This window comes from Triticum aestivum, chromosome 1B, assembly GCF_018294505.1.
Source record: "Triticum aestivum cultivar Chinese Spring chromosome 1B, IWGSC CS RefSeq v2.1, whole genome shotgun sequence".
In the NCBI taxonomy this organism is placed as follows: domain Eukaryota; kingdom Viridiplantae; phylum Streptophyta; class Magnoliopsida; order Poales; family Poaceae; genus Triticum; species Triticum aestivum.
Genome location: NC_057795.1, coordinates 356529330 through 356551753, shown reverse-complemented (window position 1 = coordinate 356551753; position 22424 = coordinate 356529330). Strand labels below are relative to the sequence as shown.

At 53.3% G+C, this 22424-nt stretch overlaps 2 protein-coding genes and 1 pseudogene across 2 annotated transcripts; 2 read left to right on the top strand and 1 right to left on the bottom strand.

The window, feature by feature from the left end:
• Positions 1-740: 740 nt before the first annotated feature.
• On the top strand, positions 741-1815 carry LOC123078531 (uncharacterized; annotated as a pseudogene).
• A 4632-nt stretch (positions 1816-6447) lies between these two features.
• Positions 6448-8666, top strand: LOC123123890 (protein HOTHEAD). The gene is made up of 3 exons (XM_044544529.1): positions 6448-6616; positions 6730-8344; positions 8440-8666. Exons 1-3 carry the CDS (start codon positions 6508-6510, stop codon positions 8480-8482), a joined length of 1767 nt encoding a protein of 588 aa, XP_044400464.1. The 5' UTR covers positions 6448-6507; the 3' UTR covers positions 8483-8666.
• Positions 8667-8860: 194 nt separating this feature from the next.
• Positions 8861-15378, bottom strand: LOC123123880 (phospholipase D gamma 1). Its single transcript, XM_044544518.1, has 10 exons — positions 13368-15378; positions 12870-12986; positions 12282-12476; positions 11766-12014; positions 11598-11666; positions 11369-11516; positions 11012-11160; positions 10748-10909; positions 9965-10162; positions 8861-9491 (listed from the first exon to the last, which is right to left on the bottom strand). The coding sequence occupies exons 1-10, from the start codon at positions 15111-15113 to the stop codon at positions 9198-9200; spliced, it is 3327 nt and encodes a 1108-aa protein (XP_044400453.1). The 5' UTR covers positions 15114-15378; the 3' UTR covers positions 8861-9197.
• Positions 15379-22424: the final 7046 nt, after the last annotated feature.

Here is a 22424-nt window from a genome sequence, read left to right as displayed (position 1 = left end):
GGGCAGGCCCCCGCTCGGTGGATCGAGGCAGGCGTGCTCCGATCCAGTGCTCGGACCGCCGCAGATCCTTCAATGTGGATGTGGGGAGGGAGGCCCTTTTAAGCAAGTTCAAAGGTAAATGCTTCCATTGCCTCAGTAAGCGCCATCGCCGTATAGATTGCCGGGATCCCCTCCGCTGCATCATTTGCAAGCGCGGGGGTCACTTTGGCAAGGAGTGCCCACAAAACCAAAGAAACGATGGCCCGGGAGGGGCTGCCCATGCTCGCTTGGTTTTCCCGGCTGCGGCAAAAGCTCCGGTCCACGACCGCGTCGTCTTCCCGCCCGCGCCCTCCCCTGCTCCCATGGCAAGCCTCGCCCTCTGCGACCCGGCCAGAAGGCCGCGGGAGAGCAGCAAGATCATCGTGGCCTCCCCGGCGTTGGAGATCGAGGAGCACGTGCTGCGCCAGCACGCGGTCACCCTCACCGCCACGGACCGCTCGCACTCCACCACCCCCGCTGCGGTGGGCAGGGTCATCCTCGAGCTGCTCTCCACCCCTCCGCACCTGCTTCGCGTCACTGCCCACCAGCCAGAAGCTTTCCTAGTCCACTTTGACCTCCCCGCGCACCGGGACAACGCCGTGCGCCGGGGCGTCGTCAAGGTGGAGGGATGCAAGTACTTCATCAGGGCTTGGAATGAAGACGACCACGCCGCGCTCCTCAAGTTTCACCACCACGTTCGCGTCGTAGTTGAAGACCTGCCCATGCAGTTCTGGTCGCTGCTGGGCGCGGAGGAGGCCCTCGGTGACATCGGCCGCGTCGACCGGCTAGATTCGCGCACCCTGGAGAGAGGGCACACCAAGACTTTCGCGTTCTGGCTATGGGTGTGGGATGTTGCTCACATCCCCACCAAGCGCGCGCTCTGGGTGCTCAAGCGGGGTGCGGGCCGGGCGGACGAGATCGTCGGCCTCGCCCCCGCTGATCGCTGCATCCCCCCGCCGTCGGGCGTTCGGCGCTACGATCTCCTGATCCATGTCGACCTGCTAGAGGACTGGACCCCCCTCTCGCCGCGCTCTTCGCACTCCGGCCAGAGCGGGCTGCCCTCCTCGGACGAAGACGACGACCGCCCCCTCCCGCGCTACAAGCCTGGCACCTGGGTGGCGCAGGTCGAAGATGGGCAGGGCAAGGCCCGCAGCCGGGCGCCGCACGTCGGGGTTGTGGCCTGCGGCCCTGTGCTCGGAGGTGGTGCCCGTGACCGGGCGAGGACGACGGAAGTGGTGGCGCTGGGGCCAACTGCTCCTGGAGGGATCGCCTGCTGGGTCGCGGCTGCCATGCCAGGGGCTGTGACGAGGACGTCGTCAGGGAGGCGCATTGGCGCCGCAGTAGATCTCCTGCCGAGCGTCGCCACGGGGCGGACCGGCGTGGCCGTCAAGCGGGTGACAAGGCCGCAGGTGCTCAAGTCCTGCGCGCAACACCACCGCTCCCCCTCCGCTCTGCGCCTCCTCCTCCCCCTGCGGCGGAGGCGGACCCGGTGGCCCGGTTCTTCTCCTTCTCCGACAACGGGCGCGCCCTGTCTCCTCCCCCGCGCACGGACTGCATGCAGTTGGAGCTGGAGAGCGCCATGCAGGAAGCCCTGGTCACCCCGCTGGCTTTTGAAGACGGTGGCCGCTCCCCTTCCCCCCATGCCGCTAAGCCCTCCGAGCTGGAGAGCCCGGAAATGCTGACGTGCCTGCTGCCCTGCATCGCCTCTCCTGCAGCGACGACGGTGGGCTTCCAGATGGACGCGGTCACCCACCAAGTGGGCGCCATGCGCATCGACAACGGGAAGTTGCAGGTTGAGGAGCTGTTCGCCGCGGTGCTACCCTCGATCCTCTCTAGCCAGCCTCCTCATCCTCGCCACTCCGCACCGCCCAAGTCCAGGGCCACCTCCGCCCCATCTTGTCGCAGCGCTCGGCAGGCGGCTGCAGGCATCTCCACCCCCATGGCGCAAAGGGCAGTGTTGCGCCTTGTTCAGGAGCTGGGAGAGCATGGTCTGAAGGACAAGATGACTGAAAAAGCTGCAGCACAAATCATGAAGCGCTTCCAGGAGCCACTCTCCGACGATGACATTGCTGCAATCGCTAAGCTCATGGGGCTTGACCAGTGTGCTCTCAAGATCGCTGCGGGCATGGCAGGAATCGTTGAAGTGGAGGAGATCATGCAAGGCTGGTCATGTTGGTAGTTTTAGTAGTAGCTAGTCTCCGCCAGCGGCTGGTCTTAAACCAGTTCGAGTTAGGTTTAGTTTCTATGATTAGTTCTCCGGTGTTGTGGACGGCTCGACGACGACGGGCTTTTGGGGCTACTGGTGGCCGTCGTCGCCCCTGGTTTCGTTGTATGGTGTTTCTGTTTGTTCCTAGTAGATGGTTCAGTTGGCGGAGCAGTTTCAGTTTCTTCGATGGATGACGGCAATCTAACCTTCATGACCTGGAACATTAGAGGTTTGAACTGCCCGGCAAAACGCACGGTCTTCAGCGACGTAGCCTCCTCCCATAGGGTAGCAGTGCTTTGTTTACAGGAAACTAAGATCGATGCTTGGACGACTGCGGTAGCTAGCGAGATAGGAGGTAGCATACTGCAGGAGTGTGTGGTGCTGCCGGCGATCGGGACTAGAGAGGGCGCAGCGATTTTCTGGGATAAGGATGTAACCGGCGTAGTTTCGCACTACCTGGGTAGTTTCTCCATTACAGCTAGGGTGCACGAAAGGAGCTCAGGGAAGGATTTTTGGATGACCACGGTCTACGGCCCAACTGACCATGCTCAAAAAGAGAACTTCCTATCGGAGATAGCTGCTGCCGCCCCTCCTGCAGATGAGCCGTGGATGACAACGGCGATTTCAACATGATATATCAAGCGCGAGACAAGAGCAACTCAAACATAAACAGAAGGATGATCGGGAAGTTTCGCCGGGCCATTGATTTAGCTGGGCTCAAGGAAATCAAGTGCAAAAATCGGCGTTTCACTTGGAGCAATGAAAGAGAAAGGCCTACCATGTGTAGCATTGACAAGGTTTTCTGCAACGCGCGCTGGGGAGAGTCGCACCCCGACCACATGCTGGTTGTTGCATCAACTTCTTTCTCAGATCACTGCCCCTGGTTCTAACTGCTGTGGATGCACCTCGATGAAGTGCTAGGTTTAGATTTGAAAACTTCTGGCCTCGATTTCCTCACTTCTTCCAAACGGTCACTCGTGCCTGGCAGAGACCAGTTCAGCACGACTACCCTTTTGTCAGAATCAAGAAGAAGCTTGAAAGAACAACGGCTGACCTGAGGATATGGAGCAAGGCCTCTTTTGGCAAAGGAAAGATGCAACTGCACATTGCAAATGAAGTCATTCGTTTGTTTGAAGTGGCGCAAGAAAACAGAGAGCTCACGCTGGTAGAATTCCACCTAAGAAAGCAGCTCAAGATGAAAGTGCTCGGATTAGCAGCCATTGAGAGGGCAAGAAGAAAGTAAGCCTCTCGAACTACCTGGCTAAAGGCGGGAGATGCAAACACGAAGTTTTTTCACGCAAGAGTGAGAGCTAGACGGAGGAAAAACTTCATTCACCCCCTCAGGGAGGATGGCTCAGAGGTGTTTGATCACGACGTAAAGGAGAGGATTCTCCATGACCACTTCACTAGAATTCTACCATCAACTGGGAACGACTGGCCATTCCCACTATTGATCCGCAAGGTTTAGACTCGCCGTTCTCCATGGCTGAGGTTTGAGCAGCCATCGTTTCCTCCCCAACGAAAAAAGCTCCTGGTCCTGACGGGTTCACAGGACAATTCTTTCGCTCCTGCTGGCACATCATTCAGGATGACATCATGGCAGTGTTTAACAAGTTTCATCAGGTGGCTGGGCAAAATTTTCAAGAGATCAACATGACCCTGATTACGCTGCTGCCAAAGAAGAATGGAGCTTTGGAGGTCAACCATTATCGACCAATCAGCTTGATCCACTCTGTTGCTAAGCTAATCTCCAAAGTGCTCGTTGCAAGGCTGGCAGGGGCCCTGGATAAAATCATCTCACCGGCGTAGACTGCATTTCAGAAAGGCAAATGCAGCCACGAGAGCTATCAGTACGTGCAAAGCTGCGTTCGGATGTTACATAGGACGAAGAAAAAGGCACTTTTCTTCAAACTCGACATAGCAAAGGCTTTTGATTCGGTGACATGGGAGGACTTGCTCGAGCTCAAGCAAAAAAATGGGTTTCCCTCCTAGATGGGGAAACTGGATAGCGCTGCTACTCTCTTCTACCACCTCCTCCTGCTTGCTCAACGAAACGCAGAGCCAATCAATATCTCATGGTTGTGGCTTTAGGCAGGGTGATTCGCTATCCCTGCTGCTTTTCATCCTGGCGATCGACCCTCTTCACCACCTCCTTCAAGCTGCTGCAGAGGAAGAGATGATCGCTCAGCTGACAGGCCGTGGGATCAGCATGTGGATTAGCTTATACGCTGATGACGCCGTCATTTTCGCCAACCCGGTGAAGGAAGAAGTGGACACGCTGTTGTTTTTGCTCAGCAGATTCGGGGAGGCCACGGGACTGAAGTTAAACCAGGCAAAATCTGAAGTCATCCCAATTAACTGTGCTGATGTTCAGTTAACTGAGGTTCTGCAAAACTTTGGGGGGCTGCAGTCCACGTTCCCAACCACATACCTGGGACTGCCAATCTCTCCAAGGAAGCTAAGGCTGGTGCATTTCCAATTTATCATTGACCGGATACGCTCAAGGTTGGCTGGTTGGAAAGGCAAGCTGATGAACATGGCAGGTAGAAGGGTACTGGTGCGTGCTGTGTTGATGGCACTGCCGGTGTTTGCAATGACAGTACTCAAAGTGCCGAAGAAGATTTTAAAAGAGGTGGAAAAAGCAAGGAGGCAGTTTCTATGGGCACATGATGAGAATGTCACTGGCGCCAAATGCAAGGTGGCCTGGGGCAAAGTCTGTCTTCCGGTGGCCAAGGGGGGGCTAGGTTTGTTGGACCTCCATCGTTTCAGCACAGCTCTCCGGCTGCGCTGGTTGTGGCTCTCCTGGCAACAGCCACACCGGCCCTGGATGAACTTCCCGGCCCAAGGAGGACCTGGAGCTGTTTGCATCGGCCACCTTTGTGCACTTGGGCAACGGAAAAACAGCGCGTTTCTGGACTTGCAAATGGATCTGGGCGGTGGCGCTGCAACACGAGTTCCCATCATTGTTTCAGCATGCCAGAAGAAAAAACAGGATGGTTCATGATGCGCTGACAAATGACACATGGGTACGTGATCTCCGGCATGGCAACATAGTAGAGATTGCTCACCGGTTTTTGCAAATGTGGAGAAAGATTCAGGGTGCAGGCATTGTTCTCTCCTCCAACGAGGACCGGATCAGCTGGGTGGCAACCAGAGGAGGAGGAAGCTACTCGGCTAAGGCTGCTTACGATCTACAAATCAGTGACATTCCTCCTTCAGGAGGCAAAGCTGCGATTTGGAGGGCTTGGGCGCCAGGCACGGTGAAGATCTTCGCCTGGCTGCTCCACCAGGACAAGCTTTGGTGCAACGATCGCCTGCAACGGCGAGGGTGGCCCAATGGGTATTTTTGCGTATGCTGCAACAGAAATCTGGAAAGCTCAATACACCTTTTCTGGGACTGCCCTTTTGCCCGATCTGTCTGGCCGGCAGTGTCGCGTAGATATGGTTGCGCTGTGCTCAAAGAAGCGCGGGACGCAGGTCACAGTTCCCTCAGACATTGGGAAAGACTGACCGCACTAACGCCTCAAAGTTGCAGAAAAGGGCTAAGGTCGATGCTGTTGCTGATCACTTGGGAGTTTTGGAAAGAGAGGAACGCGTGTGTATTTAGAGGAAAAACGCCCCAGACGGAGGATGTTCAGCGAGCCATCAAGAACACGATGGAGCTCTGGCGGGCAGCAGGAGCTCGATGCATTGAGGCCCTGTTCTGTAGCGAGATAAAACGTACGGCTCATGTAGCTGGCCTAGTTTTGGCCATTCTTAGCTCTTCTCAAACCATGATCACTTGATCGCCCATGTATTTCCCACTGCTTTCTTCTAAATCAATGAAGCAGGTGAACCCGGATCTTTCAAAAAAAAACCTCCTGATGTACTCAGTGTCGTGGCCGGTGATTTAACCGTGTCCACTGATTAATTGGAATGTATGGTGTTCCAGGTCAAAAAAGAATGTCAAATGTAATTCTTTCGGAAAAAATATAGTGCACGCGCAAAACCGTCTCAAGATTGGCCAGTAAACCCTCTCGCTTGCTGCTCCGTCGCATTTGATATACTCAACAGCTCCTCCTGTCTAAAAAGAAAGTTCATCACTTCTGCATTTCACGACCAATGCATTGCATTTGATATAACCATTCCCTTTCTATAGTAACACATGTTTATGGGCTCCTCGCGGCTCTTCTTTGCACTGCAACCGCCTCCGCATTATTTAACACATCTACCCTCGATCTACCCGCGCGCTAACTCCAGGTTTATAAGCGAAGCGAACTTTTCGCGTCCCTGAAGCGTAAAGGATGCCGAGCTCGCCGGCGCAAATGGCACTTGGCCGCGCGAGATCACCGGCGCTGGTGCTCGCCGCCGCCGTTCTTGGCGCGCTCTGCATCGTCGCACTCTCGGAGGATGGTGCGTGTGTTCACCTGCATGGTTTTTCTGGGGGTTTTGCGTCAGCTACGTGCGTGTGTCTTTTATCATGATCAATGGACGCTGTGATGATCAATGGTGCCGTGCGTGTGCAGAGCAACTGGAGAACCTGCGGTTCGTGCAGCACGCGCAGGACGCGCCGCTGGTGTCGCACTACAACTACATCGTGGTCGGCGGCGGCACGTCCGGGTGCCCGCTGGCGGCGACGCTGTCGGAGCACTCGCGGGTGCTCCTGCTGGAGCGCGGGGGCCTCCCCTACCGCAACATGTCGAACCAGGAGCACTTCACGGACGCGCTGGCCGACACGTCGCTGGCGTCCCCGGCCCAGCGGTTCATCTCCACGGACGGCGTGGTGAACGCGCGGGCGCGGGTGCTGGGCGGCGGGAGCTGCCTCAACGCCGGATTCTACACGCGGGCCAGCAACGAGTACGTGCGCACGGCCGGGTGGGACGCCGGCCTCGTGAACTCGTCGTATCGGTGGGTGGAGCGCGCGCTGGTGTTCCGCCCCGACGTGCCGCCGTGGCAGGCCGCGCTCCGGGACGCGCTGCTCGAGGCCGGCGTCACCCCCGACAACGGCTTCACCTTCGATCACGTCACGGGGACCAAGATCGGCGGCACCATCTTCGACAACAACGGGCAGCGCCACACGGCCGCCGACTTCCTCCGGCACGCCCGGCCCCGGGGGCTCACCGTCGTGCTCTACGCCACGGTGTCCCGGATCCTGTTCAGAAGCCAGGAGGGGGTGCCGTATCCGGTGGCGTACGGGGTGGTGTTCGCGGACCCGCTGGGGGTGCAGCACCGGGTGTACCTCCGGGACGGGGGGAAGAACGAGGTGATACTGTCGGCGGGGACGCTGGGGAGCCCGCAGCTGCTGATGCTGAGCGGCGTCGGCCCGCAGGCGCACCTCGAGGCACACGGCATCCAGGTGCTGGTGGACCAGCCCATGGTCGGGCAGGGCGTGGCCGACAACCCCATGAACTCGGTCTTCATCCCGTCGCCGGTGCCGGTGGGGCTCTCCCTGGTGCAGGTCGTCGGGATCACCAAGTCCGGCAGCTTCATCGAGGGCGTGAGCGGCTCCGAGTTCGGCATCCCGGTCTCCGACGGCGCCCGCCGCCTGGCCAGCTTCGGCCTCTTCTCCCCCCAGACCGGGCAGCTCGGCACGCTGCCGCCGGGGCAGAGGACGCCGGAGGCGCTGCAGCGCGCGGCGGAGGCGATGAGGCGGCTGGACAGGCGGGCGTTCCGGGGCGGGTTCATCCTGGAGAAGATCCTGGGGCCGGTGTCCACGGGCCACATCGAGCTGCGCAGCACCGACCCGCGCGCGAACCCGGCGGTGACGTTCAACTACTTCCAGGAGGCGGAGGACCTGGAGCGGTGCGTCCGGGGGATCCAGACGATCGAGCGGGTGATCCAGTCGCGCGCCTTCTCCAACTTCACCTACGCCAACACCACCGTCGAGTCCATCTTCACCGACTCGGCCAACTTCCCCGTCAACCTGCTGCCGCGGCACGTCAACGACTCCCGCTCGCCGGAGCAGTACTGCAGGGAGACCGTCATGACCATCTGGCACTACCACGGCGGATGCCACGTCGGCGCCGTCGTCGACGACAACTACCGGGTGTTCGGGGTGAGGGGGCTCAGGGTGATCGACAGCTCCACCTTCAGGTACTCCCCCGGCACCAACCCGCAGGCCACCGTCATGATGCTCGGCAGGTAAACGCAAGTCTGAAATGACCCTCGCAATTATACTGATCTGAATGAATGAATCAACTCAACTCAACTAACACAACTATGATAAATCTGTACAGGTATATGGGCATAAAGATTCAGGCCGAGAGATGGAGGAAATGATATTTCACGGAGCCAAATTTGCATGTAATTCATGGCATAATATTGTATTTGGGGGACCTGGTTTAGAACAGATTAATTTGGTTTTTCCACTTATTCTCTAGGCATAGTCTTTTAGTGCCTGTTTGTTGATTATTATGAAACCCATACATCCCTTTAACATGCATTTCTCTGCACTGTAAAATAAGAAGGAAAACTTATGTCCCAAAGGCATGATGGTGGTTCAAGCAACAATACTTCGGTAAAAAAATGGAACCGGTTGCCACATCCACCCACCAATTTCCATTGATGACAAGAGGAGCAAACCAAGGCCCAACATTGCTTCAGAATAGTGTGAAGGATGCATTTACAGTTTTGCACTAGAAACTTTGTTTCATCAAATTACATATAACATACTACTATTTCTCTTGGTGGTTGTCACTTGCTACAAACGCCAGGTTCCCTTCAGAGGGATCCAGCATGTAATCATCTTACATATACAGGGACCGAATACATGTAAAAGGAACATGATTAGTTAAGATGGGAACAACCAAAAGGCAGAAATGACTTGATTTTTTTTTCCTTGTTTCCAACTTGCCCTACTTGCCTGCTACCTACATATTGGCTTGCGAAATTCTCTCCCTACCTATGTTATCAGGAACCAGAAAGTGCTACTTCGGCATCTCTGTTGTCCAGAATACCCAAGAAGCCAACAATTGCATTCTTGCATAAGCAGAATTCATATTGTGAGGTTTTCCTGGATGGCCGTGAAGGAGCCACAAATGTTTCCGCCCATGTCTGGGAATGTCGCACATCCTGGCAAGGGTTTCACCTTGCCTTTACGGTCAACACTTACAGGGTACTTGAGGAGGTGGCCTCTCATCTCAGTCACCTCATTTGCAAAGAACTGATCCCAGTTATGTTGCCCGAGTTGACGAACCCGCCTCATGCACTCTAGGCTCTCTGGATGGTTAAAGTCTTCCTCGATAATTCCAATATGCTCAGCCCAGAGGGACATTCTGTAGCCATAAATCTACATAAAAAATCACCAAACTTGATTTAGAGTATAATCCAGAAATACCAGCTGCGTCATAAGTCATAACTAGATTATTACCCTAAGAGATGAGATAATATACCCAGACAACCTTTTTCACTGCTGTTTTAGAATGCACATATTAGTATTTAATTCACATAAGAACTGTACTTGTAGAATTGCCACCAACAGTATGTATGTGTCATTACGTGTCTATAGTTTAGTGTATATATAATTAAAAAAAGGTAAATGTTAAATGGGCGTAGTTGGAGGCAGTCTCTCTGAAAACGTAAAAAATAAGTAAGGTGAAACAATTGTAATGAAGCAGTGGTTCTAAGCAACGCATAACATCAGGAAGACAAGTACAAAATCTGCAGGCACAATCTCAAAATGCAAGCTCATGAAAACACCTGTCTTCTGCAGGTACCAAAAAATGTAATTCAGCAGCTTGAACTTGAAACATGAGGCATTACCTGTCCACGGGGAGCAGAAATTTTATTTGCCCATGTATACTGTGGTTGATATGCTCCCATTGCAATCTCAGTATCTCTGATCCCTTCCATCGACCTCTGGTTGATATTAGCTGATCCAATGATCACATATTCATCATCTACGATCATACCTTTTGAATGTACATAAACCATGAATCTCCTATTTTTCCTAGCTTGATCCTGAATAGCAAGTAAAGTTAAGTTTCATGTCCCAACAACTAGTACATCAAATAACTAGTGAAAATTCAAATACTGCGATAAGTTCAAACTATCCCCACAAAAAATGTAAAATTTTGGCAGAGCATCAACATAACTCGCGAAATCGCTTCAATTGTTCATCCAAAGGCCTGTCTTAAGCAAGAGTGCTCAAGTAGCCTCTGACAGAAAAACTCAGATGTATGCATTGGCCATTTGGTCTACATGTATGACCAAAAGAACAAGACCTTCTATCAAGTTACTTTTAAGAACTAGGGATATGACCGTCATTCATCTGCAAAGGGCCAGTGGCAGAAAGAAACTGACACTTTGATGCTGTGGTGCATCATGCATCATAAAGGCTACCAGAATCATGTCAATATTTTACCAAGAATAACAGAAACTCGGTTCATGCTAAGGTCACATAAGCTCAACATGTCATGACTACTCTCTTTACTATCATGATTGAAAGCTAAACCAGTTCAAACTTACTGGAACAAACCAAAACTGCACGTTAGAGCCAGCATAGCGTGTCAAAACTTCAAAGAAAAACAAGAGAGAAATTCACACCTGAGGATTATTTGCAGTACTTGGAGTACTAGGGCTGTCCCCAATTTCACGATTGCCAAGACAAAAGAAGTTCAAGTAATCCTGAGGCTCATATATATCATCCAGACCTACTTCTTTCAAGGCCCTATATATTGTCTCATACATCATTTGCATTGTTTTGTTCTACAATATAAGAGAAAGACAAAACAAGTGATTACGCAATATAAACAGACTGGGTATGCTCCACCAGAACAAATTAGGAAGAAACAGGGTGCTTAATCGAACCTGCCAGTAAAGAATTCTTTGTGTAGGAGCACCAGTTGGATTACCCTCGGGCCACATTGGAACTACTATGTATGTGGAAAACCTCTCTTTTGCCTTAATCTTGTTTGCAATTTTGAGAGCAATTTCAATTGGTACCAAATTGTTAGCCCCTGACAGACAACAATTTTACCATCATGAGTTGGGATCAATCAAAGAATTTGGTATATTCTGCATTTTCATTAGATGGACACAGAATCAAGGAACTGTATCAGAAATGAATACAACTGGACTGTGCACTAATATCCTTCTAAGGATGGGTGTCTGTTCATTAGTCAGATCATACAAAAGAAGAAACAGAGAACTCTAGAACATGCTTACCAATATCTTTGTTCGAATCCCAATTAAATGAAGAACCGATGAAGTATTGGTTCTCAATGTAAATAAAGTGTTGGGCTGCCCTAATGGCATTCACATAAGCTGTATGTATGCTCATATCAATTAGTACATTCTTCCCACAGACAAGATTCTGTTAGCCAAAATAAAAGTGTTAGTCAGCCGCACAAACTGTAGAATATAATGTCATGTTGTGTTTTGGTTTATCAGTTACCTTCATGGTTGCTACTCGTGGGTCCTTTGGAAATCCCTTGGCAGAGTTTGAGTCAATAGAGCGAAACACCTAATTTTTAAAGTAAAAAGAGACTAAGAGAGTTGAATGCCTGAGACAAAACAAGAAGGAAAACACTTTGAATCTCCCATTACAGAAAACTGTAAATACCTGAACATGCCATGTCTCTGGGTCATTGTCGCTAAAATAAATTGCATCAGCAATGTTTACAATATCATGTATCCTTTCAATCTTGAGAAGTGCATCATCGTTTGATTTTCCCAACTTCTTAATCCCATGGCGTTTGGATGCCTTCAACCAACGCTCCTCAAAGTTCTTCAGAACATCATAAGCTGCTGGACCGTCGATCCTGGAATGCAAGTCATGCCATGGTTCCCTTGGGCCACGGGCATCAACTGCCTGCAAGCAGATGACAAGGACAAATACTTTCAGAGCAGTGACAAAAATAAACTGAGAATATGGTGACATGCAACTATTATTCCTAGTACAAGATGATCTCCTTCTGATGACTAAGAACCAAACATCACAAAAGGTTCCTACTCCTCAAAACTAAGACTATGGTAACTGTTACTCAGTACATGAGAAACTGAACCAACACACAAATATATGTCTTTCTAAACAATCTGCTTCAAGACACAAGTATATGATAAGGAATCGGAAACTTACAGCAAAGTTTGGATTGTAATAATCTTCCTTGTGTGAAGTTTGAAGAGTCTGAAACAGAGGATGCCCAGGTGTATCATAGCGCCCACCACACAAATCAAGACCTCCGACAAAAGCAATTATTTTTCTCCTATAATTGCCGGCATCAGCATCCACAATAACTGTTTTCTGATGATGAGTAAAAATGGTTCCTGTTTCCTGGTTTTCATGACCTTCATATGTTAAACAAATGGCACTAATGATTGGTACTTCCTCTGTCCCATAATATAAGAACGTTTTTGACACTAGTGTAGTTTTAAAAACGTTCTTATATTATGGGACGGAGGGAGTACAATACAATACTTGATATAACATAGAACTGCATTTTGTGATTAGATATATTATATTTATTTTACTGGCCAAACAGTGAACCTATTCAGAAGTATATAACACAACAGCATAATGTATCATATAACATCCAAGGATACATAAGTCATGGTTGGTAGATAAATGAAACCATTCACATTCAGTACGTGCAGTGAACATATAGTTTCAGTGAAACAAATTATCTATTATAATGGATAAGTTGTGGGCCATCGCGGCACGGATAACCTGCTGTTTCACCCAGCTGTGACGCTTCCCAGCAGATCTTGGGCAAAGCAATACTTGAACTGAAGAGTGCTTGAAAAACCGACGTGTTTCCTCATCTCGCGTGCCCATGAAACCATCCTACAAGTACATCAATTCCCAAAATCAGGAATGGGGCCAGACATTGAACATGCATCTAACGAAAATAACATAGAAAATACAGACAGTAGTTTCAGGAATATCCTCTCGATATTGTTTATATGACAAGTAGATATTTTAGTAACTCCTTTACTTGATAACATTAGATATGATGGTATGTTTACAGCAACAAACATATATGGGCTGTGCCATCCTTTAATAAGGTGAGCATCTAAACATTTGAAAAGACATAACAATGTTGTTCTATAAATTATCAGTTTGAATGCAAGATATGTTGTTCGTGTAGTGTCCCTCAAAAAAAAAGTTCTTCATGTAGTGTAAAGACCTCGAGACAGCAGTTTGGACTCTATGAATAATTCATACCATCTTAAAGCCGAGAATACTCCTTGATGTTGGATCATCCCATACAAGAAGCAATACCCTAACGCCTTCCTGCGATTTCATCTTCAACAGGTCCCCAAGTGATGGTGCCTTCTCAGCTCCATCCCTTATGAGGTCGATCGTGTGGAACACTGACCAACCCACAATGTAAATCAACCGCCGCGCCTGGCTTATGGCATCGTACATGTCACGCCAGCATTGCCCGTGTTGGTAGCGCAATCCATGATCAAGCCAGATATCTGGGAGAGAACCATCGGGCACATGTGCATCCTGATAGAGGGTCACCCTCATGCCACGGCGCAGCGGGAAGTAAGTATTGGGCACTCCAAGGCAGTCCGGACCAGCAATGACACCATGGTGGTACATTGTAAGGCGAGCCACTGGGATGTACTGAATAGAGAGCTGTAATACAGCACCAGGAGCGCATGGCTTGCCATTGGGCTCTAGCACTGGGTAGACGCCCTCAATCCTATCCCCAGAAAGAAGATTCTCGGCAGGGATGGCCACAGTTCCAATGAGCTGAGCTCCAAAGACATCGCTGTCCTTGACGACGAACTCAACCTCAGCGGCCTCATGGCCAACAGGCACATTGAAGTTCTGCGCCCAAACGGGGTTCTCACTATTGGAAACGACGTAGGTGCGAGCGACGGTGGCATAGGAGACCTGGATGGTGACGTAGGGGTCGCTTGTCATTTTAGCATTGGACTTGCCGCCGACGGAGAGGAGCTCGCTGACCCTCTTGGAGAACATGTCCTTGTTGGGGAGGTTCTTGGCCTCGTGCACCCAAATGTCGAGGCTGCCATGGAGCAGCACCACTTTCAGCGACGCCCTCATGCTGCCATGCTGTGCACCTCCGGCGACGGTACCATACGGCACCATCTGCATCCCTCCACTGTTTGAAAAGGAGGCAGAAGGCGGCAGTACGGAGGGCGACGACACGGGAGCCTGCGTGTAGTCGTGGCGGGCGGAGAGGTGCATGTTGGCGAACCCATCGACGATGGGGTAGTGTGGTGCGGAGGCCGCGGGTGATTCGGGGGCCGAGGAATGGGGCTGGTGGTGGAAGCTGGAGCTAGGGGAGATCGCCGGACTCGGGTAGTAGGCCGCGGGGGATTCGGGGGCCGAGGGATGGGGCTGGTAATGGAAGCTGGAGCTATGGGAGACCGCCGGGCTTGGGTAGGAGACCGCGGTGGGGTCGGGGGCCGAGGGATGGGGCTGGTGGTGGAAGCTGGAGCTATGAGAGATCGCCGGACTCGGGTAGGAGGCCGCGGTGGAGTCGGGGGCCGAGGGATGGGGCTGGTGGTGGAAGCTGGAGCTGGGGGAGATCGCTGGACTCGGGTAGGAGGGGTGCGCCGGGCTCGGGTAGGAGGGGTACGCCGGGTAGGGGTCGTAACCGTACGGCGAGGGAGACGGCGGTGGGTACCCGTGCTGCTGCGAGTGCGGCGGGTACGCATGCTGCGGATGCGGAGGGTACGCCTGCTGCTGGTGCGGCGCCGGCGGCGGGTAGGGCTGGAGAGGGCCGGAGTGGTGCGCGAACTGCTGCTGCGGCGCGGGGGAGTAGGCCGGGAAGGAGGTCGAGGGAGCGAGGTAGGGGGATGCCGGCGCGGCGGACAGCGGCGGGTACTGCTGGTGCTGGTAGGGGTACGGGTAGGGCTCCGGCTGCGGATGCGGCGGGTACTGGTGGTACTGGTGCGGCGGCTGCCCCTGCCCCCCGTGGTTTCTTCCCTCCATTGCCGATCTCGCTGCGGATGTGTATCCCTAGATTGTTTTCCCCCAAATTGTTCGATCCGGCCCTCGCCGCCGCTCAGTCGTCGGTTTGACGAAGATGAGTGGGCGCGGCGAGGGGCGGCGGCCGCGGGGTGGCGTGCGTGAAAATGGTGGAGTCACGGGACCGGGGAAGGGGAAATGAGATCGAAATCGGGGACGGTCGTTGGGGTTGGCCGGGCCCGGGACGGCGGCCAAGGCCAACTGGGTTCCCCACGCCCGGCCGGATGTGGAATCTGACCAGTTCGCTCGCTCGATTCTGAACCGGCCCTCGCCTCGGTTCCAACGTTCGGGTTCTGTCCGTGCGGTGCGATGCTGCGTATACACGTGCGGCCCACCTGTCATGCTCCGCGGGACCCAACTCCGGAAGATAACGTGACGGGATGCGATTACGCCTTGTTTTGACTTCTTCTTTTTTTATTAGTTTTGGCTTTCTGATAATTTTATTAAAAAATTGAGGGGAATAATTTTATTAAATTAGTTAGTGCTGATGAACTCTTCTTCTAGCTGAAGTGCTCGTTCCCCTGAACCTGGCACGAATCTGTAGCTTTGGGATGAGGATTAAGCATTGTTTAGTGGAGCCGTGGAGCCGGATCAGAATCAATTTCTCCTATACTGACCACTGCATCCGCATCCCAAAGCTCGTGGATCAGACGTCAAAAGCGTGCTATATTTCAGTTCGTTTATTTTCTCTTAATTTCATCTCCTGAGCATTTTTTAATAAGAAATTGCGTTTAGCATTTCTAGCCACATCCATGGTCGCCACAGGGTGTGCGATGACAACTCTAAATATAGGAGCATTTTGTTTAGCTTAGCATTTCACAATAATTGCAGCGGTGGTGCTATTTCCTTTTTATCTTCAACACCTATTATCACATCCCTTGGCTATGCTCTCAGGGAGATGACAATTCAGGCAACCAGTACACAAGAGGCAACTTTCATGCATCGCGCGGTCTTGCATCCTTCCGCGACATTCAATGGATGCCAGTTATGGGCAACAACATTTTCTTTGCATGTGCCATAAAATTTCTCCTCCTCGTGTCTTAGGGTGCGTTTGGTTACAAGGGTGATCATGAATGGATTGGGATCGTTCAAAAAATAGACATGTTTGGTTATAAAGCACATGAATGGTTCAAGTCAAAAAAAGAGAATATGCCTTGAAGATGCTGAACCGTTCCACCCAACCAAATCGGTCGAATCAAATGGCCACGCTTTGCATGCATGACTATGTGAGCATGACTGGTGGTCCCGTCCTAAATAATTAGCTCATCTCTTATATTCAGCCAAACACATGAATTGAATGGTTCAATCCCAAATAAATTGGACGGTCCCAACCCATTCATATGACACCTTCAACCAAACGCATCCTTACTGGCTAAGAAATTGCCTTTTTTTTGGACAAGCTAAGAAATTGCCTTACTGGCTAAGAAATGCATGCGCACAGGTCCGTTGAAAGGCCTATGCGAGTTGTGCGCTCGCACATGGCCTTCAAAATCCGGGGGGCCCAAATAGGGTCCATATACTATATGTATTGGTCTAAAAAGAAATAGTTTTGCGCCAACGTTTACTCTGTCGGTGAAGCACTTTCTTTTGGGCTTGGTCCGCTCAATCCATAGGCGTCTATGTTGCCTCTTGTCGCCTGGATCAATCTGATTGATGACCCTAAAGAAAATCTTTTTTTTTCAAGAACATGCAGGAGCGATGCATGTCTTTTCAATTAAGAAGAAGGGGAATGCAGTTTACATGGTGATTACACCGCAATGGCCGCCTCGCAGGCCCAGCGATCGGGCATGCGCTAGGTCCTAGTGAATTTGGAAGGGAGGTCGCCCTCTACCCTAGTCTGAGTCCACAGGCGGAGCTCGGCTCTAATGAGATTTATAGTGGAGTTCGGCGGAGAGCTCTTGCGCTCGAAGACACGATTGTTACGTTCGAGCCAGATGAATCGGAGTGTGGCCATGACTGTGGTATTCATCTGTCTGTAGAGCCTAGCTGTCCGTGCCTCCGCCAGTTGTGGCCACCAGTCCGCTAGCCTCTTCGTGTCGTCCTGTGTGAAGCGATGTAGGCCCATAGGCAGCAGTATGTTGTACCAAACCTCGCGCGAGTACGAACAACCCAGGAGCATGTGCGAGGTGTCTTCGTCCTTCTTGAGGCATAGTTGGCATATCCGAGTGGGCGGCAGGTTCCGCCGGGCGAGTCTATCGGCCGTCCGTAGCCCCTCCCGCACCGCGAGCCAGGAGAAGATTTTTATCTCCAGGGGGCCAAGAGCGCCAGATCTCCTCAGCGCAAGGCGCGAACTCCCTCCCGAAGAAGAAAGCGGCGTAAGTGTCGCGAAAGGAGTACCGTCCAGCCGTGCCAAGTCGCCAGGAGAAGGCATCGGGAGAGTCTGAAAAGATCACCGCCCGCACCTCCTCCCAGACCAGGAGGAATTCAGCAATTGCCGGAACTGTTGGCGTGCCACGGATCGCGTCCACCCACGCGTGACCTTGCAGCGCGTCAGCCACCGTCAGGTTACGACCCGTAGGCTGGACATGCGCCAACAGGTTGGGCCCTGCTGCGCAAGAGGGCGGCCATCTTCCCACGGATCGAACCAGAAGCCGGTGTTGCACCCGTCCCCAAGGACACACCAGAGCGCTGCGTTGCCCAGCCTTGCGGCCTCCACCGAGACGGCGACATTCAGACCGTTCCAGGGCTTGTCCATGACCGTCTTCTGTAGCCATAGCCAGCGCAGCGCAGCGCTTGGTTGAGCAGCCTCGGGTTTAGAACTCCCAGGCCACCATAGGGTTTAGGCAAACAGATGATATGCCATGCCACGAGGCAACAACCCCCTTTTGCATCCTCCACCCCACGCCAGAAGAAGCCTCTCTGAAGCTTGTCAATGCACTTGAAAAACCATGGCGGCAGGTCGAGGGCCATTAAGTGGAAGATTGGCATCGCCCAGAGCCTGCAGTTCACGAGTGTGAGTCTGCCGGCCCGACGAAGTAGGGCCGCTTTCCAGGTTGGCAATTGCTCCGCGATCCAATCTATGAGGGGTTGCAGCTCCGTGCGGGTAAGGGCCCGTAGGGATATAGGTAGGCCGAGGTAGGTAATAGGCAATGCTTGGACGCTGCAGCCGGCCACCGCGAGAAGCTCCTGAATGTCTTCCTCCTAGCAACGGATCATGGAGATTGAACTTTTTGTGAAATTGCACTGTAGCCGCGTGGCCTCTCCAAAGCACTCAAGAAGCTGCTTGACCACATCCATCTCGGCCACTAGCAGACTGAGGAGCAGGATAGCATCGTCAGCGTACAAGGAGAGGCGATGATGAATGTCGCGAGCGCGAAATGGAGCAAAGAGGCCCACCTCCTCCGCCTTCTTGAACATCGCCGTGAGGACGTCCATCACGATGATAAAAAGTAGGGGGAGATGGGGTCACCCTGCCACAGCCCCTTGCCGTGCCAAAAGCTCTCGCTTGTTGTCCCGTTGACGAGAACCTACGTGCTTGCCGTTGACAGGAGTGTGGAGATTCGATGTCTCCACCGAGGGGCCAAATCCATGATGAATCAATACTTCCAGGAGGAATTGCCATGAGACGCTATCGAATGCTTTTGCAATATCGATCTTGAAAATGAAAGGCGGCACCCGCTTGCGATGGAGCATGCGGACAGATTGCTGCACCAACATGAAGTTGTCTAGAATAGACTGGCCCGCAATGAAAGCGCTCTGGTTTTGGTCCACCAGCTTCAGAATCAGCGGCGCAAGCTCTGCAGACATAGCCTTCGCAACAATCTTGGCAAAGCCATGGATGAGACTAATCGGCCTAAAATCTTTGATGTCCAGTGCACCCTCCTTCTTTGGCAGCAGTACGATGAATACCTCATTCAACCTTTCCATACCTCTGTCGTCTGCCCCGTCAAGTGCGAGCATCGCCTTCATTCCCACATCTTTGATGATAGACTAGCAGGACTGATAGAACCTCGTCGTGAACCCATCGGTCCCTGGAGCCTTGTCTGGCTGCATTCCTTTGATTGTGTTCCATATTACTTCTTCGGTGAGCGGGGCCTCGAGAGCCGATGTGTTGACCTCCGTGAGCCTGAGCGACGGCAAGCACAGCGTGTGCTGTCTCCCCACTAGGACTCCCAACAGATTTGTGTAGTATCCACCCGCCAGCGCACACATGCTCTCCCGAGTGGTCGCCTCAGAGCCGTTGTTTCTCAGTTTGAATATGTGGTTTCTCCTCCGCCGGTGGCTGGCGAAGATCTTGAAGAATGTCTCATTGGCGTCGCCTGCCTTCAGCCACGAGATACGAGATTTCTGCCTGGCAATCGTCCTTTGAAGGGAGGCCAGGCCAAGCACTTTCTTCTTTAGCTGCCGATGCAACCATGCCTCCCCCCCCCCCGATAGTGATCTGGTGTCCATCGCCTGATCAAAACACAAAATGAGCTCATTTGCTAGCAGGATCTTTTCCTTGATGTTACCGACCTTGGACTGGCTCCACTTGGTCAGCGCTTTGGCAGTGGCTTTCAACCATAAAAAAGGTCAACAAAGGGATTGGCCTTCGGGGGGAGGGAGTTCCAGCTCGTGGTCACCACCTCATGAAGCCGGGGATGGACGACCAATAGCTTTGGAAGTGAAAGCGGGATTTGCGATGGAAGGAGACGTTGGTGGCCATGAGCAGTGGGAGTGATCTGAGATGGATGATAACAATGCCTGCAATAGGTGATTCGGATGGCCCACATCCCAGTCTGCCGTGGAGAACCAGCGGTCAATCTTTTCGAGGGTGGGCTGACTTCTCTCGTTGCTCCAGGTATATCTCCACCCAATGAGGCAGGCTTCCTTGAGATCCAAGTCATTCAAAAGGCGGCAAAATCGGCCCATCATGCGTCTGTTTAACAGGTTGTTGTTCTTGTCTGCCGCGTCGATGATGAGATTAAAATCCCCCGCCACCGGCCAAGGATTGGCGCGGGCCGCACGAATCGCACGGAGCTCATCCAGAAACTATATCTTCAGCGCATCCTTCGTCAGCCCGTAAACCGTGGTCAGGGTCCACTGGTTGGCCTCCCCAAAAGCCATCTCGATCGTGACAGAGAACTGGTCGATGAGGAAGGCAGGCATCATGAGCACCGAAGAGTCCCAGGCAACAATGATCCTGCCTGTCGTGCTGCGCGTGGGTAGGACCACGTACGCATCAAATTTCAGGCCCAACGAAGAGGCAATCACGCGTTGGTCCACCACCGCTAGCTTGGACTCCAGGATGCACACCACAGAGGCCACCGCATGCTCCACTACACTTCTCATGGCAGCCCTCCTAGCTGCATTATTAAGCCCACGGACGTTCCACACAATGATATTGTGATTTGTATTATCCATCGTAACGCCTACAATTCACCATGCCAGCCACCTAGAATTCTAGGGACAACGATGACTCCTCAAAGGGAACATCAAGGGAAAAAAGTCGGGCTAGTGCGTCTATGTGATGCGGGGGAAGAGGGCTCTGGAAGAGCTGGGAATATTTCTGCAGGCAATCCACCGGTGCTTCGTCCTCGATCTCGCAAATGCCCATCTTGGGCATCAACACCCGATGCGCGCGCTTGATGTAGCTAGGATGTCAGTAGTTGTTGTGTGTTCTTTTGCAGCCTCGCGCTGCGCCAGTAGTTCTCCTCGGGCACAATGGGTCGTCTGCGCCGTCCCTGCTGCACGCCGGGCAGTGGGCAGCAAGGGTGCACGAATGTGCTCATGGATCTGCGAGAGCACCTGTTGAAGCACCGCGGGAGGGGTAGATGGCAGGAAAGCTTCAGTGTGGGCCAGGGGAGCCGATATGGGCGACGTAGCTGTGCCACAAGGTGAATGCGAGGCGCTGCATGGGGGTGTAGCCGAGTGCGCCATGTTTGCATGAGCCCATATTGGTGAAAGAACGAGCATGCCCGCCTGGTCCGAACAGCACGCATGCAGCGGAGATGCCGAGGCGTCGAAGTCAGGGCCCAAGTCGGCAAAGAGGTGGACCCCACCGGATCCCGTGCTCCTGACAGACCAGGAGGCCGACCAAGCGGCAAAGGAATCATGGTACCGTCCCCATGCCCCTGCCAAACTGCCACATAGCGCGGCAATGATGTTGCTCATCTCCGCTAATTAGTCGAGAGTGAGGTCAGTGCTCCGAGAGGCCCACGTTTTGTCGCTACGGCCCGATGCCTCTGAGGAGCTGCAGCCTGAGGTGGACCCACCATCTGCGAGGCACAGCTGCGTCCCCGACTAGCCCGAGGAGTCCACTATGGTCCAAGAGCGCATGGCCTCGGCGGGACCCAGGTCAGCGCTGACCGGGGTGAGCAGGGAGCTCGCCCCACAGGGGGTAACGTCGGCCTCGTCGGAGACTGCAAGAGCCCTCCGACGGAGGTAAGATCCCGCCTCCACCGTTCCCGCGTACATCCGTCTTGGCGGCCCACCAGCGCCATGTCCAGCGCAGTCGGATGAAGGGGGGGGGCTCCCCCTCCATCCAGCGGCCCGGTGAGCTGTGAGCTTCGGGTCTGTGATCCGCGTCCGTCGGCGAGGATGGAGGAGGTGGCGGGGGTGGCGACCTTGGAGACAAAGGAGGTGGAGGAGCATGCGAAGCCACCGGCACATCAGATACGCGTCGGATCTGAATGGGGTACCTCAACATGCCGGCCCTCCTCCTCAAGGACACCATCAGCGTGCGGCTGGGCTGCACCGCTGGCGCAGCAGAAGAGGGCGGCGGTTCCTCGACGAAGAGCTACTTGCAGGTGGGGATGCGGTAGAGGTCGGCCGTATGGAGCCAAACACGGAAGTGGGACATGTCATTGCGGCTAGCAATCTCCTCCACGATGTCAACGACGAATCCACACCCCTCCAGAACGACGTCTGACGTGCGCTGGCACGCCCACAAGATCGAGTGGCACCAGGAAGGGAAGATTCACTGCCGTGGCCTGGGCCTGCCGGATCCAAGGCTGGAGCGCGAGCGAGAACCCAGGTCCATCGACTCTGCCTTGATCCGTCATGCGACGCCGAAGAAGAAGGGAGTCACACAACATGAGGAAGTCCCGCGGGTAGAAGTCTTGGATGGACATGTGCGCCGGCCCAATCTCGAACTCCGCATGGAGAGCGGCGGCCGCACTCGCGAGGTCCATGGCCGGGCGGTTGCTGACGACAATGACCACGACGGGTCATGCGATTTCGGCCTCCAGCCGCACATTCTCCTCAGAGCACTCCATGTAGTAGCAAGATGGCTCCTCCGCACACCGCGCTAGTGGCAGCCGCATGACCTCCACCCACGGCGGGAGCCCAGCGAAG